At 49.1% G+C, this 17,791-nt stretch overlaps 1 protein-coding gene across 1 annotated transcript in view; it reads left to right on the top strand.

The window, feature by feature from the left end:
* TTK (TTK protein kinase) overlaps positions 1-17,791 on the top strand; it is a 242,172-nt gene that overhangs the window by 192,027 nt on the left and 32,354 nt on the right. Inside the window, exons 17-18 of the mRNA XM_082249922.1 lie at positions 7,105-7,229; positions 7,377-7,457. Coding sequence (XP_082106048.1) covers positions 7,105-7,229; positions 7,377-7,457 — 206 coding nt within the window. The remainder of the gene's footprint in view (positions 1-7,104; positions 7,230-7,376; positions 7,458-17,791) is intronic.

The following is a 17,791-nucleotide window of genomic DNA, read 5'->3' on the forward strand; positions in this document are numbered from 1 at the left end:
GACGCCATTCTGTGGTCTTGTGCTGCGGTCCACTGCGTCCTGGCTGTGGCACTCCCTGTCATCCTGATAGCGGTTTGTCGCTTGAGAAGGCTCCCCACGCCATCCGGTACGGTAAGCACCTTCTATGTGGGGACCATCTGTGTGGGTGTCAGTCTGTGGCTGTGTGTACCCTCATGTCTGTGTGCTATGCGGGCTCCCTGTCAGATCCCTGTATGGATGCATGCCTTTGTGGGCTGCTAGGGGGGGGGCCCTCCCGCTCTGCTGTGAGTTCTGTGGTGCAGAATAGACCGACATGCCTGAGCGGCGACCGCTATTGCGGCCCCCATTTCTTTTTTGCAGTACTTGCTATGGATGGCCCTGTCCTGTACAGCGCTGTGTTTTGGCGCCGATTGTCGCCATTTTGGCGGGCCTCGCTCGCTCGAGCACATGTCGTCGCCATTTTCTTGTAGCCTCGATCCCTCAGCCTGAGCGGCCATTTTTGCAGAGCCTTCATAGGCTATATCAGTCAGCCGGTTATTGCATCACTTCCTCTTTCTCTGGGACAGCGATCGGTGGCAGCAGCCTGTTTTGTGCTCTCTCCAGGTTTTTTCCTTCTTTGTCCTGTCATTCCTTGCTCAGTGTTCTCTATCCCTGTGGGATCGGTGCATGCAGTAGTGTGCGGTGGGCTGCGCTCGCCGTGGTGTTAAAGGGACAGTACCCCTTTTTTTTCTTTTATTACTGTGGGCATGGATTCTCAGGATAGCAAGTTTCCCCCCGCCCTGGTGGGGGACCAGGGGGCTGCTGCACCCCCCGAGGGGGATGATCTGGCCACTGTAGTGGCATCCTTAGTGTCTCAGGTGCAGATGCTGATGGCTGAACGATCCGCAAAAAGGGCCAGGTTATCCATTTCCTCGGATTCAGAGGGCGATGTGGCTGCTGGGGCTGGCGTGCCCTTCTCAGGGTCTCGCTCATCTCTGGACCTCGTGGGGTCTGAGGGGGAGGTGGAGGTGGAAGGGGTTGATACTTCTCCCCCTGGCTCGCCTGAAGAGCTTGCACTCATGGATGAGCTGATCGCCTCCATTAAGGATACTTTGCACTTGGAGGATGAGCCCGCTCCTCCTACTAGGGTGTCCTCCTTTGGGACGCAAAGGACCCGCAAATCTGCACAGGTTTTTCCCTGCCCTGCTGAATTTCACCATACGGTTAATGAGCAGTGGCGCACTTCAAAGAAGCCCTTTACAGTGCCGAATAAGTTTAAACTGCTTTATCCATTCGCGCCATCCACCGACGAGCGTTGGTGTGTGGCGCCTCAGGTGGATCACGCGGTAGCCGTTTTAAACAATGCTACTGCGATTCCTTCTGAGGATACCCCGGTTTTCTGGGACCCTACGGACAGGAGATTGGAGTCTCTTGCCTGTCATGCCTAAAAGGGCTGCTGGTTCTATGCTAAAACCTATTTTTGCTTCGGTTATGGCGGCCCAGGCGGTTGCCGATTGGACGAAGGTGCTCAGGCGCACCCTGGTGGCTGCTTCGGCTCCGCTTTCCACATTGGCCATGGTGGATCAAATCCATCAAGGCGTCATGTACTTGTGTGATGCGGACTTGAATTTGGCTCTTTTGGCTGCACGCCTGTCTGGCGTGGCGGTGCTCAACCGTCGCCTGATATGGCTGAAGAATTGGTCTGTGGACCAATCTTCTCGCAAGACGTTGGCGGATTTTCCCTACGTGGGATCTCGCCTCTTTGGCGAGGCTTTGGATACTCTGATTAAGGGTGTTACTGGGGGCAAGAGTACTCTTACCCCAGAATCCCAAACACAAGTCTTTCCGTGGCAAACGGAACCCCTCGTTTAGGCCCTCCCAGGGGTCCTTTCGTGCCTTTCGGTCACAATCCAAGGGCAAGCCCTTCAAGGGCCAGGGCTCCCAGAAGAAGCCGTGGGCGGGTAAGCAAAAATCCGGCCAGTCCGGTTCAACCACCCACGCTAGTTCCGCCTGAAGGGACGCCCTCACCCGTTTCCGGGGTGGGGGGACGTCTGCGCGGTTTCCTCCAACCTTGGCTGATCCGCATTCAGGACAGATGGGTTCAGGAAATAGTTTGATCTGGTTACAAGATCGAATTTCTCTCTCGGCCGCCGGGCAGATTTTTTCCCTCAAATCTTCAGCTGTCTCCGGAGCGGTTGCGGGATCTGCACCTGGCGGTGCGGGACCTGCGGAAATAAGGAGTGGTGGTCCCGGTGCCTCATCGGGACAGATTTCGGGGGTTTTACTCCAATCTGTTCACTGTGCCCAGAAAGGGGAGGGCAAGGTGCGTCCGATTCTGGATTTGAAAGCTCTAAACCGCTTTGTGCGGGTGCGCAAGTTCCGCATGGAATCCCTGCGCTCGGTGGTGGCTGCCCTGAGTCCGGGGGAGTTCATGGCCTCCATCGATCTGAAGGATGCGTACCTACACATCCCCATCTTCGAGGGTCATCAACGGTACCTTCGATTCGCCATTGCGGAGGAACACTACCAATTCGTGGCGTTACCTTTCGGTCTCGCTTCGGCTTCCGCGGGTTTTTACCAAGGTGCTGGCGCCGGTCCTGGCCCTGTTGCGGGCACAGGATATTGCGGTCTTGGGGTATCTGGACGATCTCCTCATACGGTCAACTGCCAGCAAGAGCCTGATGGCCGACCTGTCTACCACGGTGCAGACGCTGCAAGAGTTCGATTGGACCATAAACTTTCCGAAGTCGACTCTGTGTCCTTCGGTTCGCCTTCCCTATTTAGGGATGGTTCTGGACTCTGTACAGGCAAAGGTTTTCCTTCCGGAGGACAAACTCCGGACGCTTCAGGACGAGGTCGGGGCCCTCAGGGCCAACCACAGCTCGCCCCTCCGGACATGCATGAGATGTCTGGGGTTGATGGTCTCAGCCTTCGAGGCGATTCCCCTTTGCCCAGTTTCACACGCGGGGTCTCCAGGCGGAGAGATTCTGGTGAAGTGGGACGGGCGTCCGCAGTCCTTGGATCTGCGGATCTCGTTGAGCCACCGCACCAGACAGTCTTCTGTGGTGGCTCCAGTCCCCGGCAGTGTTGGGTGGCAAGTCTTTTCGTCCATTGCTGTGGACGGTGGTCACCACGGATGCCAGCCTGACGGGCTGGGGTGGTGTCCTGGGCAATCTGTCCGCCCAGGGGACATGGTCGGAGGAGGAGTCCTCCCTTCCAATCAACATTCTGGAATTGCGAGCGATAAAGCTTTGCCTTCTGCAATGGTCGGCACGGCTTCAGGGCCGTCCGGTTTGGGTTCAGACGGACAATGCCACCGCGGTGGCCTACATCAACCATCAAGGGGGCACCAGGAGTCCCCGAGCGGCTCGAGAAGTGGCCGACATTCTGTCTTGGGCCGAGACGCACGTCCCGGCGATAACGGCAGTTCACATTCCGGGGGTGGAGAACTGGCAGGCAGATTATCTGAGTCGCCAAACCCTGGACCAGGGGGAATGGTCCCTTCACCCGGATGTCTTCCAGATGTTGTGCGTGAAGTGGGGTTCCCCAGATGTGGACCTGTTCGCGTCTCGTCTAAACAACAAGGTGGAAAGGTTCGTGGCAAGGACGCGCGATCCTCTGGCGGACGCCTCAGACGAGTTAGTGGCGCCCTGGCATCAGTATCGTCTGATGTATGCCTTTCCACCGATTCAGCTGCTGTCCAGGCTCCTTCCCAGGTAAGCCACGGAACCGCTCACGGTGATTCTGGTGGCACCGGACTGGCCTCGCCGGTCTTGGTACGCAGACCTCGTAAATCTAGCAGTCGACGCTCTGTGGCGTCTGCCGCTTCGAGAAGACCTCCTGTCTCAAGGGCCGATATTCCATCCTGCTTGACAGTCGCTGGCTTTAACGGCCTGGCTGTTGAAAGCCAGGTCCTGAAGGACAGAGGTCTCTCCCCTGAGGTCATTCCCACTTTGATTAAGGCTAGAAAAGCCTCTTCGGGAAAGATTTACTACCGTACTTGGAAAGCATACTTTGCCTGGTGTGAGTCAGGGGGTTTTCCCCTCGCTCGTACTCAGTGTCCAGAGTGTTGGCTTTCCTCCAAACTGGAGTGGACCAGCGTTTGGCGTTGGCCACGATTAAAGGCCAGATTTCTGCTCTGGCCGTCCTTTTTCAGTGCCCTGTGGCGTCAAACTCGTTGATCCGCTCTTTTGTTCAAGGGGTGCGCCATTTGGCCCCTCAGCGGAGGGAGCCTTTGCCCCCTTGGGACTTGAACCTGGTTCTGTCCGCGTTGCAACATGCTCCTTTTGAAAAGATCAGGGAGATCTCGTTGCCTCTGTTGTCCAAAAAGGTGGCCTTTTTGGTGGCGATCACTTCGGCTCACAGTGTGTCGGAGCTGGCGGCTTTGTCCTGCAGCTATTCCTACTTGGTGATCCACAAGGATAAGGTGGTCTTGCGACCTATCCCGTCCTTTCTCCCGAAAGTGATCTCAGATTTTCACCTTAATGAGGAAATTGTCTTGCCTTCGCTCTGCGCGAAGCCAAAGCATCCTAAGGAGGTTGCCTTACATTCATTGGATGTTGTCCGGGCGATCAGGGTTTACCTGTCGTCCACTAAGCCTTTTCGCAAGGCGGATTCCCTCTTTGTCCTTCCTGAGGGACCTCGGAAGGGCATGGCGGCGTCGGCTGCGACTATCTCCAAATGGATTAGACAAACCATTGTGCAGGCCTATGCCTTGAAGGGGAAGGTCCCTCCCTTCCCTATGAAAGCGCACTCTACCAGGTCTTTGAGTACATCTTGGGCTTTCCGGCATCAGGCTTCTGTGGCCCAGGTGTGTAAGGCGGCGACTTGGTCGTCCGTTCACACCTTCTCAAAGTTCTAGAAGGTGGATGTTCAGGCATCGGCTGATGCCTCCTTTGGCCGTAAAGTTCTCACTGCGGCAGTGCCTTAGGGACCCCTGTTTTTTTTGGCGTCTTTGGCTGATGGGGTGTTTTACCCCTGGGTTGTTGCTCCTGTTGAGCACGTTTTCCTGTTGCCCAGTTGGTTCTCTTACTGTGTGTAAGGTTCCTTTCTCTGATGTGGGTACTGCGTTGCTTTTCTGCGGCTGCGTCTCCCACCCCTCAGGTCTACACTGCTTTGGGACGTCCCATTGATGAAGACTTGGGAAGGGGCGGCGACTGTCAGAGGACGTAAGAGAAAACTGAATTTTTGTAAAATCTTACCGTAAAATTCCTTTCTCTGAGTCCTCCGACAGTTGCCGCCCCCCCGCCCCTCTTTTGGGGTTTTTGCGTACTCTTATTGCTATGCTACCAAACGGAGTTGGGAATGCTGGTGCAGGGAGGTATTGACTAAGGGGACAGCCCCTAGGGGTGTGTCTATGCTAAAAGCTTTTGTTATAACAAATCTTGTTGCCTAGCTAGGAGCGGAGCAAAGGTCAATACCCATTGGTGAAGACTTGGGAAGGGGCGGCGACTGTCGGAGGACTCAGAGAAAGGAATTTTATGGTAAGATTTTACAAAAATTCAGTTTTTTGTAAGAACTTACCGTAAAATCCTTTTCTCTGAAGTCCATTGACAGCCGCAGCACCCGCCCCTCTATTTTGGGGATGGTTGTGTCTTTTCACTGCTTGCTACGAAACTGATATGAGTATGAGAGCACAGTGTGTCTGTGGTTATGTTGTGAGGGACAGCCCCTATAGGCGTGTCTAGTGAACACTTTTCACTGCCTAGTCTACTCCTGTAGATGGCGCATAACCCAATAGTGAAGAAGCATAAGAGCTGCGTCTGTCAATGGACTTCAGAGAAAAGGATTTTACGATAAGTTCTTACAAAAATCCAGTTTTTAACCTGTTTAACTCTGGAAGGTTTAACCCCCTTTCATGACCAGATCATTTTTTGCGATATGGCACTGGGTTACTTTAACTGACAATTGCATGGTCATGTGACACTGTGCACAAATACAATTTATATCCTTTTTTTCCCCCCCACAAATAGCTTTCTTTTGGTGAGATTTGATCACCTCTGTGGTTTTATTTTTTGCTATTAACAAAGACCCTGCTATAAAACACATCTAATAAAAAAAAAAAAATAAATGTAAAAAATCGAATTTCTTCATTAATTTAGGCCAATATGTACTCTGCTACATATTTTTGACAAAAAAAATCTTAATAAGCGTACATTGCTTGGTTTGCGCAAAAGTTATAGCGTCTACAAACTATGGGATATTTATGAAATTTTTTACTTTTTTTTTTTTTTTTTTTTTTTTTTTTTTTACTAATGACTTTTCTAGCGGGACATTGTGGCAGACAAATCGGACACTAAGTGACATTAGTGATTTATGCTAAAGTGATTTATGCTAAAAATATGCAGTCACTGTATTAAGAACACTGGCTGGGAAGGGGTTAACATCAGGGGCGATTAAAGAGTAAATGTGTTTCTAGGGAGTGCTTGCTAACACTGTGGTGGGTGCTATTAATGTGGGAAGGCAGAGATCTGTGTTCCTGCTTTGTAGGAACACAGGATCACAGCCTTCCCTTGTCACAGAACAGCAATCTGCCTGGTTTACATAAGCAGATCGCCGTTCTGCTTGTGTCCTGAACAATCGCCAGTTGCCTGGCTCCCGCTGTGTCCAATCAGAGCGGGAGCGTTTCGCCGGCGGCGCACAAGTGCCCTAGACTCGGAAAAGCAGAATGACATACCTATACGTGATTCTGTGAACAGTACTGCTACCCCACAGTGTAAGTGCAAGAGGTTAATATATTTTTCAGTCTCAAACATAATAAAGAAAACTGCACTGTTTTCTCTTTTTTGCAAATGGGTTGGGACCATTCACACCAGTCACATGCGTTTTAACACACCTTGTATTAAGGCAGCCCATTTTTTTTTTTTTTTATTGCACCACATTTTTTTTTTTTTATTGCACCACAACAGACCTAAAATCCTTTATGCAGCATGTTGCATATGAAAGTGTTGTGGTGCATCACTATAATACAATGGTATTAATGAGCCCCTTGACTTTAATACAAGGGCATATCTAGAGCACTAAAGTATCAATGTCAGAAGTTAAGTACATCTTGTTAATGTAATGAACTCTAAAAATATGAATTAAATAAACTTCCTTTATCAGTAATTTGAAGTGTTATGGGACTACGTTTGATTTGTTTCTTAGGTATCGTTCATAGTGACTTGAAGCCTGCAAACTTTTTGATTGTTGATGGCATGCTTAAACTAATAGACTTCGGAATTGCTAACCAAATACAGCCAGATGTGACTAGCATTGTTAAAGATTCTCAGGTAATTATCCCATAAAAATATACTGCCATTTCCATCACCGTTTTGAATGTTTGTGTGATTTTCTGACAGGCAATCTACTTCACATACCTTGTGTATCTTTATAAACCTCAACATGTAATTACAAACGTGCTCTGCTTGTTTTAATAGGTTGGCACAATCAATTATATGCCACCTGAGGCTATCAAAGATAATACTTCTTTTGCCGAAAATGGAAAGCTAAGTTCCAAGGTAAAATGTAATTTCTGGTTTAATTTTCTTGATCACCTCTACAATCCTTTTGTTTTTGGCTTCTTTCCTTTTTTGCTATCTGGAGACATCAATGTTTTGTGAGTTTCATCTTCTAATTAAAAACTTAAGCCACGTACTTACAGGCTGAATGCTGGGCGGCATTGACCGGTTCAATAGAAACTGGCCGACATTCAGCCCGTGTACTGCAGCCGCTAATGGCTTTTTTCCTTTTTTTTTTTTTTTTTTCTCTACATTTTTTACTTTTATTTTTTAAATACTTTAAAATGCACATGTTAACGCACTATAGCTAGAATATATGCCCCTAATGAAGGCCAGGCTACCTTTTTTCCAAAACTTTTTGGGAGTTCCTACAATACCATTCCCCACATATTCTAGGTGGGGACTTCAATCTGATTTCTCTTACATCCTCTGACAGACGCAGCCCTCCATAGTTTCTTCGCCAATGGGGTAATGCGCCATCTACAGGAGTAGACTAGGCAGTGAAACTTTTCACAAACTTTTCACCTGACACGCCTATAGGGGCTGTCCCTCATGACATTACCCCAGACACACTGTGCTCACTTATCAGTTTCTTGCTGCCTAGTGAGTAGGACCTAGGTTTCCCTGCTGGGAATTCGGTCTCAGTTTTTATTTTCTTTTGTAAATTTTTATTTCTCTTTACTCAATATCACTAGCTAGTGTCAGGGGGATCCTCCTGGTGAACTACAAGCGACAGCCGGGCTGGGGTTTCGCACTGGATAATCTAGATCCTTATGGTCTCCCAGCCTAGCCAACGAGCGTGAGCAGGTTGTGGTCCGCCCAGGCCTCGCCACGACAGCCAGCCCTCATGTCTCTGTCAGCAGCAGTAGAAAACTCTGGCGTTCAAACTGGATCTTGTGATATTACAAGTTGCTATCCAAAAACGGCCGATGCCCCCTCAGTCCTCTGAATCAGAGCCTGATGTGGTTGCCACGGACACTGCCCTCCCTGAGGGATCCCTGTACGGCGAGGAGGATGAGTCCCCCCCCCCTCAGCTGTGGCGCGGAAACGCGCTTTGGTGGAAGAACTGATTTGATCAGTAAGGGAAACATTGCATGTAGATGAGCCCACACAGTCAGTTACAGCAGGTTGTCTTCGGCTCCAGCAAAAGCCCAGAAGTCGGCTCAGGTTTTGCCTTGTCCCAAGGATTTTCACAATAGCTTTTTGGAGCAATGGCGAAGCATTGAGCACATGCTGGTGGTGCCCAAGCACTTTAAGCGCCGTTATCCCCTTACACAGTGTCACCTGAGGTGGCTCACACTGTTTCCCGGATGATTAAATCCACTGTTTCCCGTGGAAGACTCCCCGGTGTTTCAGGACCCAATGGACAGGCGAATGGAATCCCTTTCTCGCCACCTGCACATGTTGGCGGGTTCGATTCTTAAACCTGTATTCGCCTCTGTCCTGGTTTTTCAGGAGGTTACGGAATGGGTCAAGGTGCTTAAGAGCAACTTGAACGCTGAGTCGGTTCCTCCAACTCTAATTGAGCTCACGGATCACATGGCCTAGGCCGTGGTATACCTGGGTGATGCGGCCCTGGACGAGGCCCCTCTGATTGCCAGAGTGTCTGCGGTGGGGGGCGCAATACGCTGCATGGTGTTACTGAAGAGCTGGTCGGTGGACCAGGCTTCTAAGAAGGCCTTGGCTGATCTTCCCTTTTTTGGGCGAACGCCTTTTTGGTGACTCCTTGGATGAGTTCAGCAAGGGTCTAACAAGGGGGCTTTTTCGTGCCTCGGGGGCGCAGGAACATGCAAAACCATTCAGAGCCTCCGGGGAAAACAAGAAGACTTGGTCAGGTAAGCCCAAGGCCGGTCAGTCCGGTACGACGGACAAGTCCTCCTTTGCATGGAGGGACGCCCTCACCCGGTTCAGGGGTGGGGGGACATCTGCGTTACTTTCGGAAACCCTGGACGTCTCTGATTTTAGACAGATGAGTTCATAAATTGATTAGTACAGGGTACACGATCGAATTCAGGTCTCGCCCAGCAGACAGGTTCCTTCCGTCAAATCTCAGTCTGTCTCCGGATCGTTTGACCGATCTTAGGGGGGCAGTGCAGGATCTTTTTGCATGGGGCGTTATTGTCCCGGCATCTCAGCGGGACTGGTTTCAGGGTTTTTACTCAAACCTGTTCACGGTGCCCTGGAAGGAGGGCAAGGTGTGTTTCTGGACCTCAAATCGCTGAACCGCCTTGTGCTGGTACAAACGTTTCAGATGGAATCCATCCGGTCAGTGGTGACGTCTTTGCAACAAGGACTTTCTGGCCTCCATCGATTTAGAAGATGCGTATCTGCACATTTCTATTTTCGGGGGTCACAACGGTATCTCTGTTTCGTGGTGGCGGAGGAGCACTAACAATTTGTGGCATTACCCTCCCATTGTCTTCACCGAGATTTTGGCCCAGGTGCTGGCTTTGCTCCGCAAACTGGGGGTTGCGGTCCTCGGCTATCTGGACGATCTGTTAAGGGCGAGTTCTTGTGCCACCCTGTCGGCGACCTGGCATTCACAGTTCAGACGCTTTCAGGAGTTAGGGTGGACCGCCGACTTCCTGAAATCTGCCCTGACTCCGTCGGTATGACTGGGTTATCTGGGCATGGCCTTGGACTCCGCTAAAGCGAGGGTCTTTCTCTTACGTCTTCTGACAGAAACAGCCCTTCCAAGTTTCATCACTATTGGGTAATGGCGCCCTCTGCAGGAGCAGGCTCGGTAGTGAAACTTCATCAATAAAACTTCACTAGACACACCTTTAGGGGCTGTCACTCCAGACATTACCCCTAGACACATTGAGCTTACTAATCAGTTTCTTGCTGCCTAGCTCAGGGGTAGGACCTAGGATAATCTGCTGGGACTCCGGTCTTTTTATTTTTCTTTGAAAAAATGTTTATTTTATTTTCCTTACTCACTATCGCTAGTTAGTCAGGGGGATCCTCCTGGAGAACTATAAGCGACAGCCGGGCTGGGCTTCGCACTGGATAATCTAGATCCTTATGGTACCCCAGCCTGGCCTACGAGCGTGTGCTGGTTGTGATCCGCCCAGGCCTCACCACAATGGTGCCCCGACGGATGGAGACGTGCCTGCGGAGAAACTTCACCGGGACGCATCAACCTGGAACGCCCATTATTGACTTACAGCACCCCCACTCAGGGTGGGAGGCGAGCTGTATCTGAGCGAAGCCCGCGGTCCATGGTATGGTGAGTGCTGCTACCCCCTCGTGTCCTTAGGACAGTCCTCTGGGGGGGAGGGGGGGTGTGGACCCACTCCTGGGGATGGCAGAGCTGTGGTCTCTGTGAGATCCCCCCCTGGCCGGTCTGGACGGATCCTGCCTCCCTGCTCCTTATGGGGGGCGCTCTAGCGGCGTCCACTGCATGGGGGGGGGATGTAGGGCCCCTACCTTGTCCTGGGGGGACTTCCTGTAGTGAATTCCTGCGGTGGCCTGGGTTCCTGATTGTCAGCGCCATTTTCGGCCGCCATTTTGGGTGAGGGCAAGCCTGGCTGCATCAGTTTAAGGACAGCAGCCATTTTTTGCACTGCTGTGTGCTTTTTTGGTGCCGTTTTCGGCTCCATCTTGGATGTGGGCAAACTACATTGTGAGGGCAGCAGCCATTTTTCCCTGTGCTTCCCCTATACTTTCTATTGGCAACCATGTTTGTGAAGCTCAGGGCACTTATTGGCCTCTAGTGAATTTGGTCACCTTCTGCAGCCAACTTTCTCTTGCTGCAGAGAAGCGTGGAGAGCAGTTTGTCTTTTCTCTCTGGCACTGTAAGGTGATTTATGATGTTTTGGGCATTTCCCTTAGACACATTTGCTTTATCAGTTATCTGATTGTATTAAAGGGGACTCTAGCAGCAGCGTGGGATCGCGTTGCGGACCGCAATTGCCAATTTAAGGGCCAGCGTTCCTTTTTTGTATTTCTGCCAAAATGGAGTCCCAGAGTGATAATTTCCCCACTGATCTTCTTTGTACATCCCGATCACCTTCCCTAGCTTCTTTATCTGCAGCCATTGAAACTTTGGCGTTCAAAGTTGATCTTGTCATGTCACAAGTAAATATTCAGAAAAGGCCGATGCCCTCTTAGTCTTCAGATTCAGAGCCTGATATGGTTGCCAGACACTGCCCTCCCTGAGGGATCCCTGTCCGCACACTCTGGGGGTGAGGAGGATGAGTCCTCCTCCGCTGCAGCACGGGAACGCACTTTGAAGCACTTGTTTGCTCCGTCAGGGAGATTTTGAACATTCAAAACAAACAGGTGCTGCGCCAGAAAAATGAATAGTGAATATGTCAAAAAAAATATGTATTATGACAATATGTGTAAATAATAAGCAAACTCAATGACCTTAAATCCTAAGTGCTTCCCAATATCACACAAAAAAAATCAGAAAATAAATAAGTGTCAATAAATCAATATGTGCATACACTCAAAATCATGAAATTAAATGTCCATAAATAGGTGCATTCCAATCCTCAAAGTAATGGCCACCACAGACGTGATTAATATATGATATTGTGCTTCACTTCACCGCCACCAGAGATCAAAGCCTCTCACCTTAAGATTTGACCCAGAACAATGAGTCAAAAACAGCTTTTTTAATCCGCTGCTGTCACAGGCAGATGTTGGCAAATGGTAAGGAGGTCTCAGACGGATGCACAGGGACAAGGTAACAGCGATGGTGCCGCTTTCACACAGGGCACATAGAGATCACCACATAAAGCAAAGAAGCAAAAAGAAATCTAATGCTCTCCGTGCGGATAAGCTGGTAACAGCCATTTATTAAAATCAATATACTCCCAAACAGCCACTTGGAGTCATGTTTGTAACAATGAGATCGCACAGCTGAGAGGATACACTGAGCAGCAGGGAAAGCTCCGCCCCCCTATACGCGTTACGTCTAAGCCTATTGGGCGATGACTTCAGCAGTAGAGGTCTGGTTTGAATTACTTATATTGTGGAAGTGGATAACACTATCTGGTGGTGGCTGCCAGATATTTTTTTCAAAAAATCTTTTTCTATTTATTTTACATAACTGCGCTGATAGCTTTTTGCACAGACTTTGAACATTGATGATGAGCACACCCAGTCAGGTAAGCGCTTTGTCTTCGGCTCCCGCAAAGCCCTGAAGTCGGGTCAGGTTTTTCCCTGCCCCGAGGAGTTTCACGATATCGTGAACGAACAGTGGCGACGCGTTAAGCACGTGCTGGCGGTGCCCAAGCGTTTTCAACGCCGCTACCCTTTTGCGGACCCAGTTTCCAATCGCTGGACGGTGTCACCTAAGATGGACCACATTGTTTCCAGGTTGAATAAATCCACGGTGGTGCCCGTGGAGGACTCCCCGGTGTTTAAAGACCAGATGGACATGTGCGTGGAGTCTTTCCCGCCAAATGTACTTGGTGGCGGGCTCGCTCCTCAAGCCTGTGTTCGGGGTCTGTGCTGGTTTCTCAGATGTTTACGGAATGGATCAATGTGCTTAAGAGCAACTTGCTGGCTGAGTGTTCCTCCGACTCTCATCGAGCTCACGGACCAAATGGCCCAGGCTATTGTGTATCTGTGTGACGCGCCCCTGGACGAGGCTCCCCTGGTCGCATGGCTGTTGGCGGTGGGGATTGCCCTCCGCTGCATGGTTTGGCTGAAGAGCTGGTCGGCAGACAAAGCCTCTAAGAAGACCATATCTGATATCCCCTATTTGGGGCAACGCCTTTTTGGGGACTCCTAGGATGAGATTGTCAACAGGAGGTAAGAGTACCCTTCTGCTTCAATCTGCAAGAGGTAAGGCACCCCGAGGTAAGCGGGGACAGTCCTTCAAGTGCCTCGGGGGCACAGGAAAAAGATAAACCCGTTCAGAGCCTCCGGAGAGGACAAGACGGATGAGCCAGACACTAGCCAGTCCGGTTCAGCACATGATTCCTCTGCATGAAGGGACACCCTCACCCGATTTGGGGGTGGGGGAATGTCTGTGTTGCCTTCTGGAACCCTTGGCTTCTCTGGTTCAGGACTTATGGGTTCACAAACATTTAGTTCAGGGTTTAGGACCGTATTCGGTCTCTCCCGACAGACAGGCTCTTTCCGCCATGTCTCCATTTATCTCCGGGATCGTTTGTGGGATCCCAGGGAGTTGGTGCAGGCTCCACCTACGCAGGGTGTAGTGGTGCCGGTTCCTCGGCAGGAAAGGTTTTGGGTTTTTTTTCTTCGCCCCTGTTCCCGTTGCCCGGGAACCCTGAGTCTTCACCAAGGTTTTTGCCTTGTTCCCGCACGAAGGGATTGCGGTTCTCGGGTATCTGGACGATTTCCTGTTGAGCGGGTTGTCACCCGACCCTGTTGGGCGATCTGTCGATCTTCTTTACCGATCAGTCTCTGCCTGCTCCTTTTGGACACCTCGGCTGCACAGTTGCCTGCTGGTTTGAGTTCAAACCGACAATGCCATGGCTGTGGCTTACATCATTCATGAGAGGGCACCTGGAGTGCCCGGGTGGCCAAGGAAGTGGCTGGGATTCTGACTTGGGCTGAGGCGCACGTTCCAGCTATCTCCACTGTTCACATTCCTGGAGTGGAGAACTGTCAGGCGGACTATCTGAGTCATCAGTCCTTTGATCAGGGGGAATGGTCCCTGCATCCGGAGGTGTTTCGTCTCCTGTGTGCCCGGGGGGGGGGGGGGGGGGGACGACTCTGGACGTGGATCTGTTCGCGTCTTGTCTCAACAGAAAAGTTCGGGGCCAGGGCTCGAGATCCTCTAGCCGACGCCACGGACGGGTTGGTGATGGCTTGGCACTGGTATCGGCTGATTTCTGCCTTTCCCCCGATTCAACTTTTGTCCAGGTTCCTCCGCAGGTTGGCGTTGGAACAGGTGCAAGTGATTCTGGTGGCACCAGACTGGCCTCACGGTCTTGGTACACAGACCTCGTAAAGATAGTCGTCGAGCCTCCCTGAAATTGGTTGTCCAGAGTGTCGGGAGGCTACAACGCTGTGCGTCATAAATTTGCTTTTATCAAACAAGTTTAAGCCCTAATGGATACATCAGGATCTGGGTAGCATGAAGCGGGGTCAGAAATGCCGGGGGGGGGGGGGGGGGACTCTGAATTTTTGTTTGGGGTTAGGGGGCCAGGGAAGGAAGAAATTGTTTCTTACATGCTGCCTGAAAGGCTTGTAAGGTAGAGCCTATCTGAGGGCGGTTTATGCAATCCTTCAGGGTTAGGTTAGGTTTTATCCATGGTAAATGGCGTACCAGGATCTTAGAGAGCGAGTCCTCTGTCACCCAGGCTTTAGTGCTTGTATGGACATGCCAGTCTATCACTCTAGCAAGGTGGCAGAACCAATAATATTTTTCTATCCGGAAGGCAGATACCGCCTTTCAGTTTGAGAATTGTTAATCTATCTCAGCTCAGCCGGGAGCGTTTTTAAAAGCCATAAAAAAGCTAGTGCAAATCTGTAAGATGTGAAGAAAGTCTGAGGGATTTTGATAGGTAGTCAGCAAGAGATGATCCTTGGTAACGCATTCGCTTTAATAATGGCTTTTCTCCCAAGCCATGAGAGAGGTCCAGGAGCCCGTTTCTGTAGATCTTGATTAAGAACTTTTAAGATCGGAACAAAATTTTCAGTCTAGAGATCAAGGTATGTTATGGCATGTGGGTTCCATCCAAAATTATTTTGGCATTGTAGTAGGGTGGGATACGTTTAAAGCCTGGGATTTAGAGAAGTGAATTTATAGGTCCGATAATGTTTTAAATAGGGTGAAAGTAAATTGGGAATTGTTGATATAGGATTCATAAGAAACAGCAAAATATCCTCAACGTAGGCAGCTAATTTGCTTGTGTGGCCAGTTTTTTCGACCCCCCCCCCCCCCTTTATATCCGGGTTGGCTCTCAAACTACGGAGTATGGGCTCTAGTGCAAATACAAAGATGAGGGGAGATAAGGGGCAGCCCTGGCGTGTACTATTCGAAATAGAGAAAGCATCTGACAGATGCCCATTAACATGGACTTTGCCTGTGGGTGTAGAGTACAATGCTAGAATGAAATTTAGCATATGATTGCGGAAGCCAAGTGCTTTAAGGGCCTCTGTCATGTAATTCCAGGCAACTGTTGAACGCATTCTTCGCGCCAAGCGATTAAAAAGAAGCCAGGTCGACAGGACGAGGTTAACCAATGATGTACGCTAATTGCTCTAAGGGTGGTATCCCTTGCTTCCCGGCCCAGGATGAAACTGACTTGATCTAGGGATATTGGTTTTGGGAGTAAAGGAAGTCGGGGGTGGGCTAGTATTTTTGCGTAGATCTTTACGTCAACATTGAGAGAGATTGGTCTATAGTTAGAGACCATGGAAGATCTTTGTTTGGTTTTGGTATCAGTTATATGGGTTTCTAGAAATTCTTGACCCGGGGACACTAGTGAAAAGAATAAATTGAACGTTCTTAGAAAGTGAAGAAGTAGGGTGTCTGTAAAATATTTATAGTAGCCAATTGTTAGCCCGTAAGGGCCTGGGCTTTCCCTGGTTTAATTTTTTTTAGAACTCTAATGGTTTCTTCAGTAGATAGTGGGCGTTTTAATTTCTGAGGCTTCAGAGGATGTAGCTCCTCTAATAGCTCGCTCCTTGCTTGTAATAATTGGTCAAATTTAGCGGCTACGGATTGTTTATGGGATAGTTCAAAGGAATGAACACACGCCAAGGAATGAAAGAAATGAACACACGCCAAGAGTTCGGTAATCCAGGTTTGTTTCTTTTTCTTACGTTTGGAGTCTATTGATATAAATTCTCCTAATGACACATTTGTGTGTGGCCCATTGTGTTAGGAGAGGAGTTTCAGGAGTCTGTTTTTTTTTTTTTTTTAAGAGAAACATTGTTGTAGGCGTTTATCCTCGTCAAGGTAAAGGGGTCGGTAAGTAGAGTTGTCAAGATGCTAAATCGACGATCGCGTTATTTTATCTGGGAAGGTCTAAGTTATGGAAATTGGGTTATGGTTCGGAAGGAACATAGGATCAATTGAGGCATTTGAGAGGCATTGGAGGTCGCTCTGAGTGCTAAAGAAATAATCTTTCTCAGTGTATCTATTATGCAGTGGAGTGAAAAAGGTGAAGTCTTTAGTGTTGGGATGTAGAGTACGCCATGTGTCAAGTAAATTGCTGAGTTGCACTTTTATTGCACGTAGACAGAGAATGGTGGGGAGCTGAGAAAATGGCATCATCCCAAATGTAAATAGCGCAAAGGGAACCCTCCAAGGAAGCTGGACTATTATAGGCAAAATCAGACAACAGTCAAAAAATGAATATATTTATAAAAAGTATACATTTTATTACACAACAGAATAAAATTGTCCAAAGGACAAAACCGGTATAGGGCTAAATTGTATGGAAATTGGAAGCAACACATAGACCAGCAAAGATCTCTATAAAAACCATGGGTAAAGCATCCGACCCGTTTCGAGACTTCAAATTGCTCCTCTTCAGGGATGCTCCCATATAAGTAAACCTAGAGATTCTAAAATCTAAAATAAAGCAATAACTACCATGTATATAAATGTTCAACTGAATATATGCATCAATATGTGTCAGGGTGTGACATGCATAGTGCCAAAAACAACTGACCAGATCCATGTGGTATGCTAAATGTACAGAACTAGCCAAAACTTAAAACCAAGAGAATAAAGGGTCATCTACATTGCCCTGGAAAAAAAGGGAGGAGGTTGAAGGTGGTGACCCACCTAAGGTCCCCACAGAAGCTGATGCCACTGGGGGTGAAAATGGAGACCAAACATCCTGACGAGGCCTGAAGGCTGCAAAAAAATGAAAAAATATATGTATAGTCAAAAGACTAAATAGGCTAGACTATAAATAGAGAAAAGATTTTTTCTGTTGTAATAAAATTTATACATATTCATTTATAAATTATTTTTTTTTTTTTTTTTACTGTTGTCCGAGTTTTGCCTATAATAGTCCAGCTTCCTTGGAGGGTTCTCTTTGCTCTATTTTATTGCATGCAAGGCTCTGTGTGGTAGCCAGGATGATCCAGAGGAGGTATCCTGTAAGGGGGTGAGAGCTAAATTAAAATCGCCACCCAGAATTAAGATCCCTGATTGAAAGGACGAGAGGAGCTGTAATGTGGTGCAGAAGAAGTGTACGTGGTGCAGAAGAAGTGTACGTGGTGCTGGTTGGGTGCATACATGTTCGCTTAAGTGATAGGTCTGCCAAAGAGTTCCCCTTTTTAGAAATAAGGATCGACTGTGATCATCCCTAAGGGTGTCCATAATCTGGAGAGGGCAATTTTTAGAGAAGGATGGAAACCCCCTTGTATTTGGAAGTTTGAGGCGTGAA

This window comes from Pelophylax lessonae (genome assembly GCF_965119305.1).
Source record: "Pelophylax lessonae genome assembly, chromosome: 3".
Classification (NCBI taxonomy): domain Eukaryota; kingdom Metazoa; phylum Chordata; class Amphibia; order Anura; family Ranidae; genus Pelophylax; species Pelophylax lessonae.